Source organism: Anabrus simplex, chromosome 1 (assembly GCF_040414725.1).
Source record: "Anabrus simplex isolate iqAnaSimp1 chromosome 1, ASM4041472v1, whole genome shotgun sequence".
Classification (NCBI taxonomy): Eukaryota; Metazoa; Arthropoda; class Insecta; order Orthoptera; family Tettigoniidae; genus Anabrus; species Anabrus simplex.
In genome coordinates, this window is record NC_090265.1 from 513,767,886 (window position 1) to 513,793,444 (window position 25,559).

The 25,559-nt window shown below is 38.2% G+C and overlaps 1 protein-coding gene across 1 annotated transcript in view; it reads left to right on the forward strand.

Moving 5' to 3' along the window:
• The window catches only part of LOC136875368 (dynein beta chain, ciliary), a 782,313-nt gene that overhangs the window by 408,959 nt on the left and 347,795 nt on the right, over window positions 1–25,559 (forward strand). The window contains exon 26 of the mRNA XM_067148948.2: window positions 15,625–15,748. Within this exon, the coding sequence (XP_067005049.2) occupies window positions 15,625–15,748 (124 nt within the window). The remainder of the gene's footprint in view (window positions 1–15,624; window positions 15,749–25,559) is intronic.

The window sequence follows — 25,559 nt, forward strand, 5'->3', positions numbered from 1 at the left end:
TATCTGCTGCCATTCCTGTCCCCAGTGACGTCGTTCCATGCACCATTGCAGTCTAGCATGTTTATGCTCAGTAGTCAAAGATAGGCAGAGAAGTGGACGAGGCACTGGTAACCCAGACCATAATAAATAGCAACTTACTGTCACTCCTAATAGTGCACGATGTGTTACACTGTTCCACTGTTGCGCTAGAGCCGAGGAGTACACAGATCTTCCTGCAATGCCATTTGAATGAGGTGTCGATCTTCTCAGGGGGTGGTCTGGGTGGTGCGACCAAACCCATCTTGTTGTGTTCTACGGCCTTCTGTAAACCATTCTGTGCACACCCGTTGCACTGCTGACACGCTTCGTCCCACACGAGCAGCAATTTCTCAGATGGATGCATGATGTTCTCTCATGCCAAAAATGCACCCTCTTTCAAACTCACTCATTTGATGGTACGGTTCTTGCATACGTCTGTGAGGCATCCTGCATGTCTGCTCAACTCATACTGACCCATTACCTTTGGTTTATAGTGACAATGAGAGCCGCAGGCACATTTTACCAGTTGGTGGTGGTGCGCAAAGATATTGATGTGGACCTTGAAACTGAGGGCCAACATGGTTCAAATGCTAATCATTTCTTCAGAATATACTAATGCACATGTCCTGTGAATATGAACTGCATGTCTCTAGTCTTTCAAGGTGTTCTTGTTTTTTTATGTACATGAGTGTAGTTCCGTAGTTACTGAAAAATGAAACCAATTTTAAGTACAAACAACTAATTGGTGTATGGTTCAGCAGCTTAGCTGTTAAACCATGGAGGCAGCCAAATAAAACACATTAATATTATTTTATAATAATCTTACAACAGTCAATAAACCCTTTGTTTATATCATTTGACAATATGTTGCATATTATCTACTTGCTGTAACTTCATTTATCTTTTATTTGAGGGGCTCCGAATATTTATTATGGCAGGTGGGTCTGTATCACATTTGTTATGTCCCTGAGTGTAGGTATGTGTGGTATGTGTAATATGGACGATAGGTGTGAGGGGAAAATGGAGGAGTTAACCTGGGCAGAAGTGGAGGAAGCTGTGAAGAGGATGAAACTGGGAAAAGCACCAGGAGTGGATGAGTTAAGTGTGGAGATGGCAAGAGCTGCAGGGGAAGTGGGTACACAGTGGCTATACAGGATGGTGCAGGTACTGTGGAATAAGAAAAAAGTACCAGAAGATTCGAAGGAGGGTGTAATTGTACCCGTCTTTAAGAAAGGAAACAGAAGAAAATGTCAGAACTGCCAGGGTATAATCTGGATTTGTCACTGTGCCAAGAATATGAAAAAGTACTGGAAAAGCAGATAAGAAAGTCAGTGGCAGTGGCGTGCACTGTACCCCAGCTACCCCAGCACTGCTGGGGCAAAAAAAAAAAAAAAGTATTTACATTTTCTTATTGTTCCTTAGAATGTTTCTTTATCAAGTTAAAAAAAATGCAAACAGTTAAGTCAAGGCAAGTACAGGTGTCTCGATAACCCGTTCGCTCTACTGCAGTTTCTTTGCCGACGCAAAACTAGTCCAAGTTTCTCCAGAGAGCTGGGTTCCGGCATGAAAGAGAGATACCACAGGGAAATTCAAGCCGCTTGGTTGCCGTACACAATTTAAGTCTCCTTTTCTTGGAGAGGCGGCATGATAGCTGTTGGCCTCGCTCAGAATTCTCAGCATCTTACGGCGGGGGAGCAGCTAGCTTGGGTACACTTTAGTTATAAGGTCAAGCTAATGCTCAAAGTGTTCAGTGCCATACACCCGAGACCACATGTAAAAATAGTACAGCGAACTTGTACATAGTCTTGGTGATAAAAATATCCATTTTATTAAATCAGTTATTGTAATACAAAGGTAAAAATTTTTATTTTATTTTTGGATTTTTGCATGTATGAAGGTTTGGAATCTTTGAAGTTTTGTTACGAAGCATCAGCGGATGAAGCAGTAAGTTAAATGTTTAAAATTTGCTGTAGCTTAATTCATTGATAGCTCATGTGGAGGATGTTCTTTGATACATGTGGAAAAATAATTAGGTTGCTCAGCATGAACACAGAGCCAAGCGCGAAGTACAAATAATTTGTATTTAGTTGCTTTTTACGAGTGGGTCTGGTTGTAATGGTGGTATATTGTGAAGTTTTTGCGAGTTCTATGTCATTCTTTGTGAATATAACAGTGGTATAGGTCATGAGGAACATTTTCTCTCATTTGTCATTGCTGTATCTACACCCAGTAAGCGAGTGAAACTGTAAAACTTTGGTGAAGGTAAAATACCTGCTAAACTTTGCTCATTCCGTTTAGGTTATACTTTTTAATTTAAAAAACAAAAGGCTGGTCTCAGTATATTTCTGTGAAAACCATGACTGTACTGTTATGAAGCATCAGCGGATGAAGCAGTAAGTTAAATGTTTAAAATTTGCTGTAGCTTAAATTATGATGGTGCCATCACTGACGTTATTACCAATTAGGAAATATGTGTGAGTATATGGTTGGAAATATTCTTATTCAAGTGAGTTATAATTTTATGAGTTCTTCAATACCTAAATTGTCTTAAGGAAGGTCAACTATTGACCTCATATTCACAGTGAGGCAGCTACAAGAACAGCACTATGAGTATGGGGAAGATCTGGTGATGGCCTTCATGGACATAGAGAGGGCATATGACAGTGTCCATAGAAACAAGATCTGGGAAGCTATTATAGTAAAAGCAGTAAATGAGCAGATGGTGACAACGGTGAAAAGTATGCATGACAGAAGTGAAAACTTGTGTTAAAGTTGGAACCAAAAGAACTGGATGGTTTAAATTAACAAATGGTGTAAAGCAAGGAAGTGCCCCCTCACCTCTACTATTTATAGTTGTGAGGGATGATATCATACAGAAGGTAGCACAGAACATTGGGGAGAGAAGAATGAAAGCAGTGTTGTTTGCAGATGATCTACTAATATGGGGAAACAGTGAGAGTGAAATGCAGGAACTGCTAAATGTATGGAAGGAAATTGTGTCATTTTATAGAATGAACTTCTCAGCACAAAAGAGTGAAGTGCTGGTAACAATATGAATCAAGAACCGAGCATATAATGGCATGAGATTAGGAGGTGAACAGTTTAAAACAGCTGAAAGCTTTAAACACCTGGGAAGTGTAATTGAAGGAAATGGAGGGAACAGGATGGAAATCAATGAAAAGAGGAAGGTTTGCAAATGGATTCTTTAACAGTGTGGGAGGATTGATATGGTACAGGGATGCAACACAGAGATGTAAAGTAATCATCTACAAGACTTATTTTGTGCTTATTTTGACATATGGATCAGAAATGTGGGTGATGAAATAGAGGGATAAAAGTAGAATACAAGCAGTGGAAATGAAGCTTCAAAGGTGTCAAGTAGGTTTAACAAGAATGGACAGAGTAAGAAAGGAGAGAGTTTGGGAAATGGTAAATGAGGTACCCCTACAGGGAAAGATAGAAAAATCAAGGCTGCAGTGATATGGGCATGTTAAGAGAATGGGAAAAGACAGGATACGAAGGCAGATGTTAGAAATGGAGTTGAAGGGAAGGAGACCTAGAGCAGGACTGAGGGACAGATGGCTGAAAGGTGTAAGGAAGAGCAGTGGTGGATGGATAGAAAATGATGGAGAGGCTTATGTTCCAAGCTGATCCAGCCTGTGGTTGGAAACTGCTGCAGGTGATGATGATGACAACATAAAACTGAACTAATATAGAAATATAGTTGAACCATTATTGAAGGAGGAGCAACATGGATTAAGGAAGAACCGAAGCTTTACAGACCTGATATTTGTCGTTAGAATGCTAACAGAGAAGCAATGGGAATATGGTAAGAACTTAGTGGTGGTTTTTGTGGACATTGAGAATGCCTACGACAGTGTGCCTAGAGACATAATCTTGGAATACCTAGAAGGTATAGGTGTGCTAAACTTCCTGATCAACAAAGTTAAGATGCTCTATCAAAAATGCTTAAGCTGTGTCCAAGTAGGGGATGGAAGATCAGATTGGTTTGAAACCAAAGAGGAGTCCAGCAGGGAAGTGCCTTGTCACTACTCCTGTTCATCATTGTTATGGATCAGATCATAAAGTCCATCAAAGTACATTGCACACTAATATTTGTGGATGATATTCTGATCGGGGAGAAAATGAAGCAGAAGGACAGGAGAAACTAAATCTTTGGAGTGGCAAGTTTAAAGAATATGTACTAAACATCAGTAAAACAAAAACTGTTGAAATGACTATCAACAAGAAAGGCACAGATTGAAACATTTTCTGGGGGGAACTCTATTGCAGTCTGCTTCTAACTTCAAATACAGTGGAACCTCAATTCTCCATTTTGGAGGGACCACGGGAAAAAAACGTACAACACAGTTAAACGGAAAATCTGGGTACGATTGAACCATCAACAGTTTGGCTAAACATCACAAAAATGAAATATGTATACTTATAATCTTACAAAGACCCCTAAACCAAACCAAAGTACAGCCCCAATGGGCCTTCCACCTACCAAGCGACCGCCCTCTGTCTGAAGGCCTGCAGATTATGAGGTGATGCATGGTCAGTGTGGCAAATCCTCTCGGCCGTTATTCCGGGCTCTCTAGACTGGGACTGCCATCTCACCATTCAATAGTTCCTCAATTAAAGGTAATCGTAGAATGTGTTAACCTGGAACCAGCCCTCATATCGAGGTAAAAATGTCTGACCTGGCCGGTAATTGAACCCGGGCCCTCCGGGTGAGAGGCAGGCAAGTTAGACCGCGGGGCCAGCTTCAAACATTAATTACCGGTACGCTACTTAAAAATCTCAAAACCTTACATTCAGTTTTACTGGGGAAACTTCATCAGTTTTGTTCTGAAAACTCCTTTCAGTTCAGCAACTTGGATCAGCCAGACCCAAACTCTTCGAAAAATCAGTGCAGTGCCCGTAACGGCAGGCCAAACAACATTCGACCACAAGTAGTTTTTAATTCTCTTATCTAATAAAATAAAGCACATTAGATACAAAAGTGCCCAACATGATGGAGAAATCCTCTTTTTTATCTTCCATTGCAATTTGGTCACCGGTATACTGTTTGTAGTCAGTTTATGGAAATCTTGTACTGTGTAAATTAGGCCTTCAAGTTCTCGAATGCATTAAATTCAATTTTGCCCGTCACTAATCACAATCAAATTGGAAAGAGAAAAATTATCATTAACACTTCCAAAATTACGATTATTCGTGACCTTGAGCTCAGCTGGAAAGCACACTCGCTGTACAAGTCGGTACGAGTGCGAAATGATAAAAAGCTTTAAATGTGACGTACGCAAATAAAACAACTGCACTTTTTACAACATTTTAACACAAAAACATGAAATTCCCGGTCTCATATTAGGACAAAAACAGTAATAGGCAATCCCAAAACCTCCCATGGCTTTACGTATGTAAGGTGCAACATCTTTTCTGCTAATAAACTTAATGATAGGTTAATATTGTGTTTGGTCCGTATTGACTGGTCTGAATGTATAATATAACTTTTTATAATAGTTTATTTAAATCATCCTTGATCAATACACTTATTAAATGAAAGAAACATTATTAATTAAACCATACATGTTTCGGGAAATCTCAACCATTCCCTTCATCAGTGGTTAGATCAAAGAATAACACAATATGACACAATCTTTTGTTTTACAATTTGAAGGAGTATTGTGTCCCAATACATCATATCAAAGAGTAAAGAGAACTTATGAAATATTATAAAAATGATCAATACATACAATTTTGGTTGAACTGAATGAGAACACTATACAAATTTAGGATCTTCAAGTTTTTCTTCTTTTCTTCTTCTTTTTGTTCCTTAAATGATTATATGCTAGCCTAAACAGTGGGTTATCTTCTGTACTTTTCTCATTTAAACTTGATTCAGAATTACATTTTTGTGTAAGGTAAATTTCTAAATTTTCCAAAACATTCATCAGTTTTCCCTTTTTGGTCGAATGTAATAATTTCATGTCATTGGAAATGTCTGTAAATTTATGATTCATTTCAACCATATGTTCTCCCATTCCCGAATATCTTTTATGTTTGACCGCATTAACGTGTTCTTTGTACCTTATAGCCAAACTTCTTCCGGACTGTCCTATGTATCGTTGTTTACATGTTTGGCATGTTAATTTGTAAATTCCTGATTTATTAAATATACATTTATTCTCTATTTTATCTGAATTGAAAATTATCTTATTAGTATTATTATCCATTTTGTATGTGACATTGATGTTCTTTTTCCTGAAAATTTTAGCCAGTTGATAAGAGTGCTTATTTCGAAAAGTTAGAACTACGAATTTCTTTTTCTCTTTTTGCTCTTTAATTAAAGTTGTTTTAGGTTCATTTTTCACTTTATTTATCATTCTATTAATAAATCTGTTGGAATATCCGTTGCTACGAGCGATTTGATGGATTATATTTATCTCTAGAACCTAAAACAACTTTAATTAAAGAGCAAAAAGAGAAAAAGAAATTCGTAGTTCTAACTTTTCGAAATAAGCACTCTTATCAACTGGCTAAAATTTTCAGGAAAAAGAACATCAATGTCACATACAAAACGGATAACAATACTAATAAGATAATTTTCAATTCAGATAAAATAGAGAATAAATGTATATTTAATAAATCAGGAATTTACAAATTAACATGCCAAACATGTAAACAACGATACATAGGACAGTCCGGAAGAAGTTTGGCTATAAGGTACAAAGAATACGTTAATGCGGTCAAACATAAAAGATATTCGGGAACGGGAGAACATATGGTTGAAATGAATCATAAATTTACAGACATTTCCAATGACACGAAATTATTACATTCGACCAAAAAGGGAAAACTGATGAATGTTTTGGAAAATTTAGAAATTTACCTTACACAAAAATGTAATTCTGAATCAAGTTTAAATGAGAAAAGTACAGAAGATAACCCACTGTTTAGGCTAGCATATAATCATTTAAGGAACAAAAAGAAGAAGAAAAGAAGAAAAACTTGAAGATCCTAAATTTGTATAGTGTTCTCATTCAGTTCAACCAAAATTGTATGTATTGATCATTTTTATAATATTTCATAAGTTCTCTTTACTCTTTGATATGATGTATTGGGACACGATACTCCTTCAATTTGTAAAACAAAAGATTGTGTCATATTGTGTTATTCTTTGATCTAACCACTGATGAAGGGAATGGTTGAGATGTCCCGAAACATGTATGGTTTAATTAATAATGTTTCTTTCATTTAATGAGTGTATTGATCAAGGCGGATTTAAATAAACTATTATAAAAAGTTATATTATACATCTTTTCTGCTCTTGATAATATAATCTTCGATAATATTAAAATACTAATGTAAATTTGTGTTACTCAAGGAGCAGTTTCGATTCCTGCCTGAAAGCCCAGTGACTGTACAGTGCCCTGAGAGAAATGCCGAAAACCTGTTTGGCGATACACTCGAAAAAAGTAAAAAAAAAAAGTAAACATATAACACTGGACATAATGTAGACATTTTGCAAGTATGAACATTTAACGAAATTTGTTCCGTCTTCAAGTAGAGCTGTTGAAATGCATTCTGTCTCCTTCCAATTGTGGACACTCTCTGCTTTATGATTTCCATAAATTCTCTAAACAATACCACCCGAATGCGATGCTAAGATGGTCCCTTATGCAAGTTCGCCGCCGATCGCTTTTCCAGTACAGTACTTCCTCAAATTACCGCAATGATGAGACATTAACACCAAGATCTGTAAGTATGCCGTTTCATGAGATGCAGTTTCTTTAAAAATGCGTGATCGAGGATTTAGCGTTGATGGGACTGAAATTTCTGGACGGTTGATCCGGGAAATCGTTTCTTCGAGGAACAGATAATGCAGGATTTTTACAACGTGATTTAATTAGGATGTTTGCGGGACCACGTAATTTGAACGAATAATACGAGAAAACGTGGTTTCTGGGAACGTATAATTGAGGTTCTACTGTACCTTGGAAGTGTCATTTCAAAAGATAGCACAGTAAATCAAGAACTAAGTAATAGGACTCGGAAAGCTTCTCAATTATATTTTTAAGAAGAAATCTATTCTGGGATGATAAAATACCCCAGAGAGCAAAACTGACTATGTTTAATACTTCATTCCAATTCTCACATATGGACTCGAAATATGTACCCTGCAGAACAAGGCAAATAGTAAAATCCAGTCAACAGAAATTAAATTCATCAGAACAATGAACCAAAAGACCAGGAAGGACAAGATTAGAAATGAAGCAACTGGAAGGAGGCTGGCATCAAAATAACCTGTTACTGAGTTTTTAGGAAGACGCAGACTGCAATGGTTTGAACATGATATGAGGATGGATGGAACAAGAACAGCAAGGAATTACTTTGACAGAGAAGTGAAAGAGGAGAAACCAGTTGGGAGACCAATGAATAGATGGATAGACACATTGAAATTTGAGGTCAGCAAGAGGAATGCCAAGTGGGAGGACATAGAGCAACAGAAACTATACTTTGATAGGAAGAAGTGGTGAATGTTTGTACTCTACACCTGGGTAACTGGAGCTGGAAAATAATGATGATGATGATGATGATGAATGTTTCATTTGGGATTCGGCAATCCTAAAAGCATGTTGATCAGTTCCATTGAGGGTGTCCTAATTTTGGGGTTTCAGAATATCAATACACCAATATCAAGGTTATTCAGAAATTATGATTGGATGAGAGGTGATGAAATTAACTGTACAAGTAGGGAGATGATGATGAGTATATTCCATGAGGAAGGTATAAAGCATGAAGATTATGGTGCTGTTTAGGTTTCAGCCAACCGAATTATCTGTAGGCAGGTGTAACTTGGTCGCAGTAATGTAGTTCACATATATAGCGAACACAGGTGTTTTGTGCGTGTTGTAGTTTGTCATTAAGTGTAGCAGTCAGGTTGCTATACATGGCATCAGAGTAGTCAAAATGACGTTATACCAGAGTGCATATGAGGCATTTCTTTAACCCATTTAAGTCACTGTGGAATCGGATTTAATTTGCCCGTCTATAGTTTGAGCATACCTGCCACACAAAAACATGCATAAAATGATAACTAATGCAGATAATTCACTCAAATTTTGCATTCATACCATTGAAGGTTATGACCTATGCATTCTTTATTCCTTGACAGTCTGCTAGTTATGGTATAAATATTTTTTTAAAAATAATTTTGAAAAGAGCGGATCTGTGTACTCTAAAAATGTTGCAAGTTTGGTCGGTGGGCAGACTATAAAATTTCTCCATTTCTTTAACACCATTGTATCCACGAAATGGATATATATCAGGATTATTGTCTTTGTTCTTCCATATTCAATCAATACAGTTCTTTAGTGTTACCGGCCACACACGTTTGGAAGAACCTGGCACGGCACTTTCACTCTCACTTACTTCATTGCTCTGCTCACTTTCGTAAATTTCATTGTTGCTACCACTCGGATTAGTTTTCCAAAATGTCATTATTGCCAAAATTGCCATCTAAAACAATGTTTACAAGCACTCTTAATCTCACATCTTCAGTACCGTGAAACCAATTCTACTGCATAATGAATACTGAATACCAATGAAAATAACCTGTTGTTCAACAATCCCAGTGTCATGCAGAAATACAGACACCATTGTTTACCAACAGTACATACCTCTAGTTCCTTACAGTGTGGATTGTTAGAATTTATATTGCAAGGGGAATCTAAAATACAAAGATAAGGTAGGCACTGTGTCATTGCGAGCTGAGCTTGTCATTTAAGTCATACATCAAAACATCGCACGTGACCACAGCTCATCGTATGATGGAAATGGGTTAATACTCGAGAAAATATGTTGCGGAATCTTCTAAGTGAGTTAAGTGTCGCAAATACTTTCCTAGAGATGCTGATAATCTGCTGCTTCCAAGAAAAGTGATCATTTATGATAACACAGAGTTCTTTGACTGATTCACGAAAATCAGTGGTTAATTTTGTACGTAGAGGTTTCGTAAAGTGGAGTTGCTTATGACTTTTTATATTATAGGATATAAACTTCATGGTTTTGATCCGAATCCAATTGTGATCACAATAATAATTAAACTTATGTCATAATGGTCCACCTTTTCAATACTATATTATGCAATGTTTACATTACATTTCTAATCTAGGAACTAGTTTTGGCCTTGGCTGGCCATAATCATCCTTAATACAAAACTGTACAAACACGTCCAATAACTAAAACAAATGTACAAATCCACACAAATGACATTAAAAACTGTTAAAAACATCTGGGATGAACTATGTGCACAACATGTAAAATACGACGAAATTAAAATCAGGCTCTAAAATTCTTAGATGCGTTGCATCATGTTGAAATATTCCATTAGTGCTTGTTGTTAAAATATAATGAAAATGCTGAAAAGTTCCTCTGTTGGACATTGTCAGTGGTTGAATGAAGGACAGCACACAAAGCTTGTCATCCACAACTGCTTTCGTACATGACCGGTGATTAATTCACAAATGTCAAAAACATGTCAGATGTAAGGCTTTTCAGGTGTTTGCTCTATTAACCAACATTTCGTCTTAGGTCTGACACTAAACTCATCAGAGTGGGATGTGTCAGACCCTACCCACTGACGCTGGGGTGTATGCAGGTGAACGTCGTCGTCCGTCGTCCATGACGTCATTTCATTCCTCCCGAAGGGGAGGCGGGCCATCAGCTGAACAAAGCAGCTCTTCGGCCATGAGAATGAAGGAAATGTAACAGAAAGACATAATGAAGAGAGTATGTATCGTACATACGTGAAGGAGCAGGTTATAGCTGTGGCGCAGGGGGGCCGTGAACCGCAAAGGGGCCCACAGGGCGGACCCACACCACACACACCGGGGTGGACCCCAACTGGATACATGTTTATTGAGGGAGGAGTTGGTATATTCCGGGCGCGCAATAGCAGAAAAGAACAAAATACACGAGAAATCAGAGTACATTAGACGAGAAAATTGTTACATATAGTGAGCAGTGGGAGGGTATGGGGTCGGAGGAAAGGTAGGGAATGGAGTATAGTGTTGGGACAGCAAGTAATAAAGGGTGGTAGAAACATTAATGATAGAGGTGGAGAGAAGACGTAAAAGATCCAATATCGGGAGCGGCGAAAGAGGAAACGAGCGTGTGGGAACGGATGGATAGGCAGCCTGCGGAAGGGGGGTGGGTGGCGGAGCAATTGGCGGACGAGGCGGAGCCTCGGTAGAAGTAGGGTGGACCAAGCGAGGCGGGGAGTGAGAGTGTTCAACCCGATGGTGGCGACGACGAAGCCGAACACCGGAGGAGACCAGGTGATGGACATCCGCATCACAGGGAAGGTGGAGACGCGCCATAAACGTTGGACCACGATCATTGTAGATACGATACACTCGGCGGGCAGGAATGCCCGCCATGTGAAGATCTTGCAGGATGTCGTCTTCAGGAATGGCAGGATCAACACCTCTGACGACACAACTCGGCGAGAGAAGAGGACGTTGGGCCGGGGAAGCGGCGGCAGTCTGGTCTTCACGAGGCGTGTCAGTGGCAGCCGTGAAGGTAGAAGAAGATGTCTGGGGACAGGGAGCGGTGGTGATGAAGGTGGAGGAGGTCGTTGACATGAGAGGGGAGGAGTGACTAGCTGTGGAAGTGAGTGTGAGGGAGGTCAAGGAGGTATTGACCGTAGTGGTAGGAGTAGTAACTGTAGAAGTGGTCGTACAGGAGGTAGGAAGGTGTGTGCGGGGCGGATTAAAATGAGAGCCAAGAGGAAAATCAGGGAGGGAGGCCATTTGTTGCAAAAGATGATCCGGGGTAGGAACCGCCACGTGTGTGACACCGCCGAGAGAGACACCGTTGGCAATAATGCCAGCCGGTGGGCCGGGACAGCGGAAGAAGGCCACCACATCCGGAGAAGGTTGACCGGAGAAGCCATCTTGAAGACAGAGAATCGCATCGACGAAGGATCCTTGACTGCGGATTTCGTCGCGAATGGCAGTTGGAGAGTAGGAAGTATCCACGCCCTTGATGAGACAGGTATGCATTGTGGGAAAGGCGACAGCCAACGAGGTGTCTGCCAATTTGATTGTTCTTGGGCCGGCTGAGACAGCGTCGAGAAGAGGGCCACCCAGCCGCAAAAATAGTGGGGCGTGACGTAGTGCTGGTGTATGCAGGTGAACTTATCAGAAGCCCTTATAAGAGGCACAGTCTGATAACTGCATACGGGAGATAAATCTCCACATTGGAATTATTGCCCACCTAGCAATTCCGAATGGAAAATTCTAAATTCCCATGGAGGGAATTAGATATTAATTCACACCTAAGGAACAGCATGGCTTCGCCGATTTTCCGATCATTAGTTAGAAGTTTTAGTTTTTCAGTTCCAGTCATATTAGCTCCCAGCATCACTGTAAACCTTTCTTTACTTGTTAACTGTTCCTCATAAACCAAACATGCCATATTGCACAGTTAACGTTGTACAAAATTCAAGTTAACAGGGTATTTTTTGCTTCAAGGGAGGAGATGTTTGCTTTGAGAAATCGAGAAATTCGTGTAACCAAATTTCGATTAATAGAGAAATAAATACTCATGAAGAATAAGACAAATGGCCGGGAAATTTAAGTTACTTTGAGATACTGAAAATTTGAGTGATGGAGGTTCGAGATATCAAGGTTTGACTGTACTTTGTTAAATAATTATATAATAATTATTTTGTGTGGCTATTGCTGCCTAATGCAGCCCTTGTAAGGCAGACCCTCCACTGACAGTGGGCAGCATGTGCCTTTTATAGGAAACAAAGTGTTATTGCGATGGAGGATAGTGTTGTGTGTAGTGTATGAGTTGCAGGAACATTGGCGACAGCATAAACACCAGTCCTCGATGCAAGGGAATTAACCATTTCAGATTAATATCCCTGACCCAGCCAGGAATTGAAGCCAGGGCCCTGTGAACCAAAGGCCACTATGCTGACTATCCAGCCAAGAAGCTACACAAAATTTATATTGAAAAGCATACTACGGTACAGTAAGTTATAAATTTGTGAAGAACTCATTGCGTCATAAACTTCATTATTATAGTCCAGTTTCATGTTAAAATATACTGGCATGTGGTCTATATTACCAATTTGTAAGAGTGAATACAAATATCTCTCGCACAAACCAATAACAAATCTGCAAAAATTCGCAATGTTTTCTTCATGATTTTCTGGGAGATGTTGCACAATGCTAGTTTTCCTACAAAAACTTTAGTTTTTTCATTCAAAAATATGCGTGAGCCATCCACAGCTTTAAACTGCACCTTAACTTTTTGCCATTAAATTTTTTTTAAATGCAGAGATTATTCTTATGTATAAAGTACTAGTAAATCTTGGTTATTTGCAAGAGTATTTTGCTAGACTGTGATTCATAAAACTACCAGAGGAAAGAAAATGACTACTATGGTAAACTTGTTTTATTGCAGTGAATACTAAGATTCTGTTTCATAAAACTGTTAGAGTAGGAAATCTTTACGGTAGTTCCCACTTAGAAAACCTCTTATTTATCTTGGTTTTACTAAGTTAAATAGAATTGTGTTTCATAAATTTTACTGATGTTAACTCATTTTACTCCAGTTAAATACTAATGGTTTTTACTCAACCGTAACCTGAGTAGAATTGTTTAGTAGTAAATAATAACGGATAAACATTTAAGTGAAACATTCTGAGAATAATTTCAAGTGAATCAAATGACAATTAAGAGCCCTTAGTTTATGAATGTGCTGTTTGTGTCACGAACTTGAGCTCCAAAAGGAGCTGGCTCGTTTCATTGACCCTCACTCTCTTTTAGCCCATGGTCACCTTCCATTGCACATTATTTGATACATATATTGTATATAGCATAGCCGTTTTACCCATTGGTACTCTTTTTCTTGCTTAGCATTTCTATTTGGAGAAACAGAATACTTTTGGAAAACAATATCCTATTTTCAAGCAGTTTTAATAAGAAGTTTACAGTATTTACTTAATACTTTGATTGTTCTTGGTAGCCATTTCTTAAGTTGATACTACTACTGTAGTAGTAGTAGAACATTTGCATGCCATCCTGCATGCCAATCTACCTACTAAAGTGAATTTTTTTTATGAAAGTAGAAAAATATTTATGAAACACTAACATGAACTGTAGTAGAAATATTCTTATATAGTAAGCTACTAGAGTATCCTACTAGAGTTTTACGATACAGGCCCCAGGTTTGTTGTTTTCACATGATGTGGATACTGAAGACTATCAAGTACAGTATGACACATTATTGTTAGTATTATTTGATTGTGAAGACCAATGTAAATTTGGAATGACCACAGAACCAAGTCTGTATCCCACTAGAGGATATTCCTCATGAGCTAGCTTTTCAAAGGAATTAGCTTTTCAAAGGAATTTTGAGTCTGTTTGGACTTTTCAGGAAACTATTCAAAAGCTATTTTGAGCAAAGTTACATGACATTTTGTAGTTAGTTATGGTCTATGTGACAATTCTCACTCAATTTAATCCTAGTGGTCATGACTGGAACTGCTGCCTTAAGTCAAATTAGCTTTGTTGTTATCCTGATGTAGCTTATTACATGAAATAAAAGTATTCCTAATCTTTTAATGCAGCTTAGTCACATACATTATCATACTGAAAAAAATATAGATCCAGGATGTCATACTCCAATCAATAATGCTACCTGTTGGATTAGAACAAACTGTATGCAAACCTGATGGTCCAGTAATGCACGTAGGTAGGTGGCATTCGGTTTCTGTATAGGAGTGAAAAGCAACCGAATGAGTCGACTGAATGATATGAACTGTATCGAGGAGAAAGAGGTGGTTGAAAGGTCACCACCATCAGAATTGTTCTGGCATAGTCTTGCCAATCAAGCTGAAGTGTATACTTACTGAAAGCACCAAGTTAATTTCAGCTGTAGAGTCCTGTTCCTGTGTATGGGATAGTACAGAAACTTGTTTTCATCACCCACAAGTTCTTTAAAAAGATGCCAGAAGCCCCAAACATTCTTTGTCTTTCAGTCAGTTGATATGAATGGACATACTCATAGTTTCCGAACACGATGCTGTTTGATTCCATGAAAGAGTCCACAGCTCGATTATACTATCATAAAACCTCAAGGAGTATGGGAGGCATCACAGAACAGTCAGTCAGATTAGCCACTTCCAATCAAGCTTTAAAAATATACCAAACAAAATGGATAGAAACTGACAAATATTTTCTTATCAGGTTAATGTGTGGGTTTTTGTATATGGAAAGAAGGAATGGTGTAAAAGGGTTCTAACTCTTAAAGTAACTATTGGAAACTTAGAACTAACATGCCATGGCTGAAGCTAAGCCAGTATTATCTTGCTTATCCCTCTGTTCCAGAGTTTCAGGCTTGTCACCATCACCACAGCCTCCCATCACGATAAGTTTCAGAATAATTTACTCCATTAGACAATCATTTTTGTGGCTACTGCTCTTTTGGAGCATAGTGCTAACTATAAATAAGTTCTTCTGATTTAAAAAAATGTAGGACCTTTATGCCTGACCATTTCTATATTTTAGTTGCTGTCCATTTCAGATACTGTGGGACTACGTCTTTATTGTACGATCCAACATAGATGACTGGAAGACTACTCCTTGGAAGAAGATAGATGTTGAACTTATGGATGTCGAGTGTAAGAAGTTTGGAAAAGAATTACGAGGTAAATTTATAAATGAGTCTTCGGTTATAGAAGAGTTTACTCATTTAGATAAAAAATACCATGCAAGATGTGATATAATTAGATATTTTTTTTACTTTGAAATCTACTAGCTCAGTGTGACCAAATTTTTTTTAATAAATGTGTATTTATATCCACACTGCGTGAGGATTCTCGTGGTGTAAGCCTAGAGCACGAACCATGATATATGTTAGGTCTCCACACATATCACATCCCTCCACTCCATTCTGCTATAGAGTTCATTTACTCATATACTCCGTACAGGCCATGAATCCTCTTGGAGGAATGGAAGTTAAAGACCTTCACTGTCCATAACTTTGGCAACAGATCAAAAGTCTCACATTTAACCATGGCATATCAACAAACATCCCCTCTTATTTTGGCTTCATAACAACCCTTCCCAAAACCATATATGATTTCTGTGATTTTCATGATAGCTCCCTCTATGTATCAGTGGTAGTGTGTTGGTCTCTCGATTTAAAGATTGCATTTTCAAATCTAACAGGGGTAGTTGTATATTTGAAGAGCAGGAAAAAATCCATTTGACCTTCCATATTGTATGATTGTGTTTATGTAAAAGACCCCCGGTGACCCATTCGGTATTCACCTGACAAAATTAATCAAAACTCAACCATAGCTCACCTCAGATTTACATTATTTATCATATCAAAATAAGGGACACTAGTGTGCAATTAGATTTTAACATACTGTATTCAAAAAAATTTAAAAATACATCATTTGGAAAAATTAATATGAAACAGAAACTGTGGATTTTCAGCCAATGTAAAATCAGATTTCTGATATTCAAATAAATACACAAGCTTTCATTGGTTTCCAACACATGAATAAGCTACATCATGAAGTTCAAACAAATCAAAACAGATACATTCACTTGTATTTTAAATCATTTTTCTAAAATACAGTGCCCTTGATAATTATATAATTTTTGTATGATGAGATGTCCACGAATGGGGACATTGCAAATATATAAATATTTTATTTAAACATATCAAATAATCACCCATTTTCATTGTTGTAAAAATGTAATTCTAACCAAAATGTTCAAGGTCATGATTTATCTCGCCTTACAACGTGGCAATAATATGTGTTAGGTGACAAAATAATTGTCATGGAGTGTTAAGAGCATGTTTGCTTTTTTTTAATTGCTTGATAACAAACAATATACTTTCCCCATTCGGAGATAGCCATAAAACAGAGCTTACTTAGGTACTGAAAAATATGATTATACAATTTAAAATAAGAGAGTTTGAGCCATTAGAGCAGTAATTGCAATTCTTAGAAGAAAGACATTGTCCACATGGAAATCTTTGCAAAACTTTTCAAAGAAGCCTGGGATTGTATCTCTTGCACTGACCATCAAACTGATGACTTGAATGTTGTCAAGTTGGTACTTTGTGTTGTAATAAGGAATGTTTGGATTATAGATGGAGCGTATCTCAGCGTGCACATCATATGGTTGTTTGAAGTATGACTCTTTTCTTACAGTTGGGTCTATAGTAGTTCCTATTCTTGATTTAGGGTTGGTGGCTATCGTGTTGACACGCCTCATGCTGCCTGTTTCTGAGATTCCATGGATTTCTTCATGAACACGATATTTTTCCTCTCTCAAAGCTTAGCATTGGCAGATCTTATGTTAATGCAGCTGGAAATATGCAGTGGTTTGCCGTATGAACAAGAGCCCTAAACATGCTCAAGTGTTTCATACTAACTGTGGCATTGGGACCTGCCAGGTACTTTTCTAACAGCATGATGTTAGATGTCACCTTGATAGATTCTTTCTAGTCCTCACTGCTCAGATCTTCAGGCTTGCTCATCCATCTATTAGCAAGTTTACACCCCTTGTAAAGGATGACACTTTCTCTTTGTGTGGGAGGGAACAACAAAACTGAAATTTTCATTCTCTTAATTTAGCTTTACAAACATGATATGTCTACTGTTCATTGTAAGCCTCTCCAAATCTAATTCCAAACCAGCTGGATTCATGCAGATTAAAGTTTCATAAAGCTGGGCTGAGTGGTTCAGACGGTTGAGGTGCTGGCCTTCTGACCCCAACTTGGCACGTTCAATCCTAGCTCAGTCCGGTAGTATTTGAAGGTGCTCAAATACATCAGCCTTGTGTCGGTAGATTTCCTGGCATGTAAAAGAACTCCTGCAGGACTAAATTCTGGCACCTTGAGATCTCCGAAAACTGAAAAAGTAGTTTGTGGGATGTAAAGCCAATAAATTTTCTTTTCTTTGAACGAAGTCATGAGTTTGTTTGATGTACTTGTTAGATGTTGAAAGCAGCTTTTGGCAGGAGTTGAAATGTTAAAAAAATGGTTCCATCTTGATGTGTTCACAAAGACGCACACAAAATGCTGTCAGTTGCATACACTAGTTTATTTACAAATTATTACACAAATTCTATTTACATCCTCTACACACATGCACTAATGAACTGCCATCATGAAACAAAACACTACTACGAAAGAATAAGATGAGACTGCAACAAATGCATGTCAACTACCAACCCATCAAAACTAATTCACATACTTGACTTCAAGCACATGGCTGATACGACTTCCACACAAGTCTCACTTACCTGACTGCCTCTTAGTATATATATTGCCTGGCCGGGCTTCTAGAAGGATGTACGTAACATGTTTTTCTTGTAAATTTGAGATCTCCAATAGTCTAGCTACAATGTAAAGAAGTTTCTACAACTATCTAGTGTCAAAGATACGTTATTCTGGATATTGCAGTGTGTTGCACAATGTTACATTGGATACAGGTAATAAATTATATACTATTAGTTGCGTGTTCTTAGATTCAATAAACTCGTATTAATATATATACAGCACATGTTTCATGACATAATTTCACAAATAATACAATCATTCTTACATAACTCTGTAAATAATAATAATACCAACAAATTGATGTAAACACTTCATAGCCATACCTCACAAGTCATAATAATAATAATAATCAATATTTGCATTATTTACTCATGGGTTAAAGAATATTGTTTCCAAGTTATATTAGTCTCACTTGTGTGAATATCTCCCTATAACTTGAAACAATTTTAACAGTCTATCACACTCGTCAACTCTGCCTTGGTCGTAGATTGTATCTTCTCTCTTCCTCAACGTCGCTGGATGTGCTCTCCTCCTCTTGACTGGATCGTGCCATGTCGGGGGTCGGTGTTGCCTTGCTGCCAGCCTCTTCTCAATGATAGTCGATGCGTTGTCCTCATGAACTCGTCAGAAGATTTCTCTTTGTGAGTTTATCTTTGAGTTGTTGTACGGACATATTTTCTAGCATCACTTGCATTTTGTTCTATTTCGCACTTACACTCGTATTCTCTCAAAAATTATTCTTATGTCCTTGTCATGGTCGCCAGTTGATGTATTCACAAAGACGCACACAAAATGCTGTCAGTTGCATACACTAGTTTATTTACAAATTATTACACAAATTCTATTTACATCAACTACACACATGCACTAATGGACTGCCATCATGAAACAAAACACTAATACAGAAGAATAAGAAGAGACTGCAGCAAATGCATGTCAACTACTAACTCAACAAAACCAATTCACATACTTGACTTCAACCACATGGCTAATACGACTTCCAGACAAGTCTCATCAAAACAACTCAACTCTGACTCACAAGACTGCCTCTTTATATATATTTCCTGGCCAGGCTTCTAGAAGGATATACATAACATGTTTTTCTCGTAAATTCAAGATCTCCCATAGCCTAGCTGTAATGTAAAGAAGTTTCTACAACTATCTATTGCCAAGGATACATTATTCTGGATATTACAGTGTGTTGCACAATGTTACATTAGATTATACAATATATATACAAGTAATAATAAATTATACAGTATTAGTTATTGTGTTCTTACATTAAATAAACTTATGTTAGTATATATACAGCACATGTTTCATGACACAACCTCACCAATAATACGATCGTCCATACAGAACTACGTAAAAATAATACTAATTAATGGATGTAAACATGTCAGTAGTAGTAGTAGTAATAATAATAATAATAATAATAATTTTTTTTTGAGAGGGAGTGTGGAAAATCTTTCATAAGACACTTGTGAGGATCCAGACTCAACAAATGTGTGGAGATTCTTACCCACTAAAAACCACACTCCCTTTCCCCACGACGTTTATCTCTGCCCCGGAGACCTCTCTCTCATTACTTCAGGACGGATGTCGTGCTTAATGCATCTTGTGCTTCATCTTCCTTCTGCTTTACTGTCTGTCATAATCATCCAGGTCCTTCTTCTTCTAACGCAGAATATTTTCTACGTAGACTGCCACCTGGTCCCAAGATTCTTGACTTCGTAGCATTACTGACACGATCCCTCCTGGCGTCAATTCTCCCTGCATAACTTCTAAGCATCTTCTTTGTGGCAGCCAATGAACATACACAAAGAAAGTATGCAATACGTCATCGATATCACCGCAGTATATGCACTCTGGACTGGTTGCTAGCCCTAGCCTATGAAGAAATTTTCGGAAGTATCCATGACCTGTCAAGAACTGTGTGAGATAGTAGTTCACTTCACCATGATTTCGGCCAACTCATACGCCCAGAGAAGGTATCAGTCTTTTCGTCCATTTCCCTCTAGAGTCATCTTCCCATCTTGTTTGCCATCATTGCATACTGCGACTAAGAGCCAAAGCCTTTGCCCTTTTCCTTCCTAGCTCTTACGTGAGCCAAATATCTTGTCTTTCGAAGGCCAACAAGTCAGTAGGAGCTACTGCTGCTACTACTATAGAATCGCAGGTTCTGATACTGTGCGATATGCGCAAGCAATTCGTAAAGCTGCTCTCCGTTGTAAGCCGCAATTCTTGTCCGATATTTCGCAATTTTTAACGATTCAGCCCAAATTTCTGAACCGTATAGCAGTATTGATTGAACAGTCGACATGAGAAGCCGCCTTTTACTAGATTTCGGCCCCTTGATATTTCCAATGAGTCTACTCAGTGCAGTCATGGTTTTCGCTGCCTTATCTGTTACCTGTTGGATGTGGTCCCAGTATGTAAGCTTAGTATCAAGCGTTACACCAAGATATTTTGTGCTCCTAGTTGTTTTGATGGCTATCTGCCCAATCTGCATCGGTACAACAGTATTAATCCTTTTCCTCGTCAGGAGGACAATTTCCGTTTTATGATCTGCGAGTTCTAACTTGTGATTTATCATCCATTCTTTGACACGTCGCATCACCTGATTCAATTTCAATTGAGCCAGCGCTAGGTTACGGGTTACTATCACAGCAGCCACATCATCAGCATAACCCACAAGTTTTACATCGTCTGGCATCTCCAGCCATAACAAACCATCATACATGATATTCCAAAGGTGTGGTCTGAGAATTGAGCCTTGCGTGCGCAGCTCCAGCTGTGAGCCGTTTTCTTCTCTGACCATCTTCCGTGTCGTATAACAATATACGGTCTTTCAAATAGTCTCGCAGTATATACATGAGATATTCTGGGAGCTTGAATAATAATAATAATAATAATAATAATAATAATAATAATAATAATAATAATAATAATAATAATAATAATAATAATAATATTTATTATTTATTTATTTACAGAGTTTACGCCCACATTGGAGCACTTAAATCAGACTACAACAAATTTGTCTTCCTTTTCTTCTCCCAAAAAGTCTTGAGTCTAGTTGATGTGGCTGCCCTCTCCGCATCCGTTATAACATATTGTTTCCTACAGTGGTCAGAGGAAGCCTGATGCATTTATTCTTCAAAATACTTTTCTCGCCTCTGTTTTCTATGGTTTGCATGGTAATATTCAACTCCTACAAATCACTTTGGACTTCTTTAAACCAATTGTTTTTGATTTATTATTCCAAAAGTAATTAAATAATAATAATAATAATAATAATTATTATTGCAGAGTTTCCATGGATTGCAGAGGTGAAAGAAGGCACGGGCTGGAATGGGTCTAACTACAAGCCCGAAAGATGATTAAAATTTCAATAAAGGTTATATTTTCAATAGACAACAAGATTTAACAAATTTTCACTAGGTGAAATAACAATAAAAAAACACAGGTACACTGATAACTTTACAAATGAAAGCACAAGTTTCGGGGTCTTTACAAGTTCTGACTTCGAGCCTCAGTTACACAACCCTTGAGCTACTAGCCCAACATTACCAAGGTACACTCATTTATTCAAAGGGCAGAAAACCCCTTCATTCAAGGAGCACTTGCTCCCAACTTTTAACCTCAAGCCTCCCAGAGGCACTTTTCAAACACAAGAAAGAGCTGACCCGCTCTCAATTTTTCAAGCCTATTAAAGGCAAACCAGACTTTACAAAAACTTGCCATCGAGGCACAACTTACAAGAATTAAACAGGGGTATCTCGTACCCAGCCTACAGGGCCTTAAAAGAAAAATAATAGTTTAATTAAATGGCCCAAACTACCACGAGAATGGAGGCATTGCTTGCACTCCTACATGAAACTTTATAAAACCTAAGGGGCACTAGGCCGATGATACAGGGGCTATTCCCAAACTAGGGAGGTGACTTGTATAAGAAAATTTTAATACATTAAGAGTAGAAAATCGGTTATGAAAACATAGTCACCTCAACTCAAAATGAAGGGGAGCTCGAGAGGGTAAAGCACTCTCTATCCCCGATTTACAGTTATATAATAAGAAACATTTACATAAGCCGGCACTAAGTTACATTTTTAGAAAGGTAGGTTACATTGAAAAGGTTTCGGACCTTCCCCGAGGGCTAAACTGCTGAGCTAGCAAGAAATAAAGATCTTAAAATGCCATTACCTTGTAGAAGAGCCGCTGGCGGATGAAAGAGGCACTTCCCGCCTCCTGCTATACTTCCATACACTAAGCTAGATGTTGTACGAGTGGCCGAGAGCCAGGAAAATCAGCAGTTTTTATACTCTCGGGGAAGATTCGAGACCTTTCACGAATAATTAAGACACACCCACATGCGTTTATTGGCTAACTAAAATTTACACATCAAAAATTGGGAAAGAAAGACACAATTGGCTGAAAATTAATGACAGAAATTATTGATTGGCTAACTTCAAAAGTGGCGGAAAGAAAAATTGATATTGCCAACCCACAAATGAAAGAACGAAATTTAGTTATAGGAAAACTTATGAGTATAAAATATCTTCAAGAAATGTTCCATCACTTCGCACCAGGGTACATGGTCATAATTTTTGGTAGAGACATCTGTGAGAGAATGTCCACACTTCTTGATAATTAGTAAACAAAAACAATTCGAAATTAACACAATGACATCTTCTGATAAACAGTTGAATTAATTCAGTTTTAAAGTTCAGAGTTTCAGCTGTAAAGGAGTACTTTAAAGTGGAAAATTCAAATGTGCGGCATATAGGTGTACCAACCGGTACAACAACAACAACAACAACAATAATAATAATAATAATAATAATAATAATAATAATAATAATAATAATAATAATAATAATAATAATAATAATAATCAAGAGGGTGACTCCTTGCTTAGGCCGAGTCAGCCCATTATGTTACCGGCACAAGCCGAGCCTTCCTAAAATGATGATGATGATAATAATAATAATAATAATAATAATAATAATAATAATAATAATAATAATAATAATAATAATAATAATAATAATAATGCCATTAATGCTTTCATGGCTCGTACTTATAGACATGATATTGTATAGGCTTTTGGGCTTGTGCCGTCTCAAGAAAATAAGGTGAAATTCTTCACTGTGTTATGCGTCCTCAGAAGAATTCTCGACTGTCCACGAAAACAGCTTCTTAAACAATGACACTTTTGAATTTGGAATGTTATAATAGAAGTAGAAGTGGAAATAGTACGTTCATTCACCACCAGATGGACCCCAGGACGTGGCACAATGTTAGCGTTTGAAGCAGAAGCTGACCGAACCATCACAATCAGACTAAGCGGTTCACATAACGTGTTTGCGTAACATATGACAGGTGTAAGACATAGACATAAGCCTGGAATGAAAAATCTGGCAACGAGGAACGTAAGAATTTGGAGAAAACACCGAGACGAAATAACAATAGTGAAGAGGCAGGGAAGGGAACTAACTACTTAAATTCTTAATGGCTGGCAACCAGGTATTACTTAGTTGAAAGCCAGTGTCCCTGTTGAAATTGTTAGGTTTTCTACATATTTCCACAGCTTCCCAGATAATCCTGGACCTGTAGTGTCTAGTGTGGGTAAGAGCTCGAGCATCTTGGAACATGACATCATGACCCGACAATAGAGCGTGCTCAGCTATTGCCAATTTGTCAGGTTGGTTGAGACGAATATTACGTTCATGTTCTTTGATTCGGGTACCAATGGACCGGCATGTTTGGCCGATGTATACTTTACCGCACGTACAGGGAATTTCGTATACCCCAGGATGTACAAGTGGGGACAATTTGTCCTTGGTTTTACTCAGACTGTGAGCAATTTTAGTGGTGGTGCCAAACACTGTTTTTATATTGTGTTTGCGGAGGACCTTGGCAATTCGATCTGTGGTGTTGTGAATGTAAGGCAAGTAGGCAGTTCCCTTCTCACTTCTTCCTTCTGTGAGATTTGCTTGGTCATTTCTCTGGGATGTAGGGCTCTATGAATCTGCAAATCGCTGTAACCATTACCCTTGAACGCAACTTTGAGCATGTCCACCTCCATCTGGATATGTGATGGCTCACAAATTCGTCTCGCTCTCTTGGTGAGTGCTGTGAGGATGCCTTGTTTTTGTGCTGGATGGTGGTGAGAATCTGCATGAGGATGGCGATTTGTGTGGGTAGGCTTACAATAGACGGTATGTCCTAAGGAGATGTCTGGTTTCTTCTTACTAGGGGCCGATGACCTTCGATGTTAGGCTCCTTAAAACAACAAGCAAGCATCATCATCTTACTAAAACATCCAAGAAAGGAAGGCATCCATCCGACTCCATCTCCATAGTGAATTTTATTGACGGATGTTGCTGATTTAGGTGGTCTAGAAATAGATGAATTTTCTCAGGACCTTCTGTCCAGATCACAAATACATCATCAGCATACCTCCAGCATATCATAGGCTTGACGGGTGCTGAAGCAATAGCCTCCTCCTCAAAATGCTCCATAAAGAAATTAGCCACTACGGGCGAAAGTGGACTTCCCATAGCCACTCCAACTGTCTGTTCGTAAAAATTACCCCCTACAAAAAATAGCTGGATGTCATGCTGTGGTAAAATAGCCTAGTAATGTCCTCAGGGAACAGGTGTTCAATGAGAGACATGACCGAGTCAATCGGCACTTTAGTGAACAAGGACTCCACATCGAAACCCACCAAAAGTGCATTAGGTTAAAGGGTTATGGTTGACAGCTTGTTAACGAAAAACCGAGAGTCCCTGATGTATGATTTAGTACTTCCTATGTGTGGCTGAAGCAATTTGCTTAGGTATTTAGCCAGAGCATATGTAGGAGAACCTATCGAACTAACAATAGGTCTGAGGGGAACATCTTTTTTATGGATCTTAGGCAGTCCATATAATCTAGGTGGCATTGCATCCCCTGGGGACAGATGTTTAGCCTCCTTTTTTTAGAATTGAAGATTGCCTTAAGAGCTTCGCGGTGGCATTGGACACACGAGTGGTGGGGTCACGTGAGCTCAGTCTGTAGACAGGCTCTGACAATATAGCCGACATCTTACTCTTATAATTGTCAGTGTCCATAACCACTGCCGCATTACACTTACCAGCTGAGAGAAT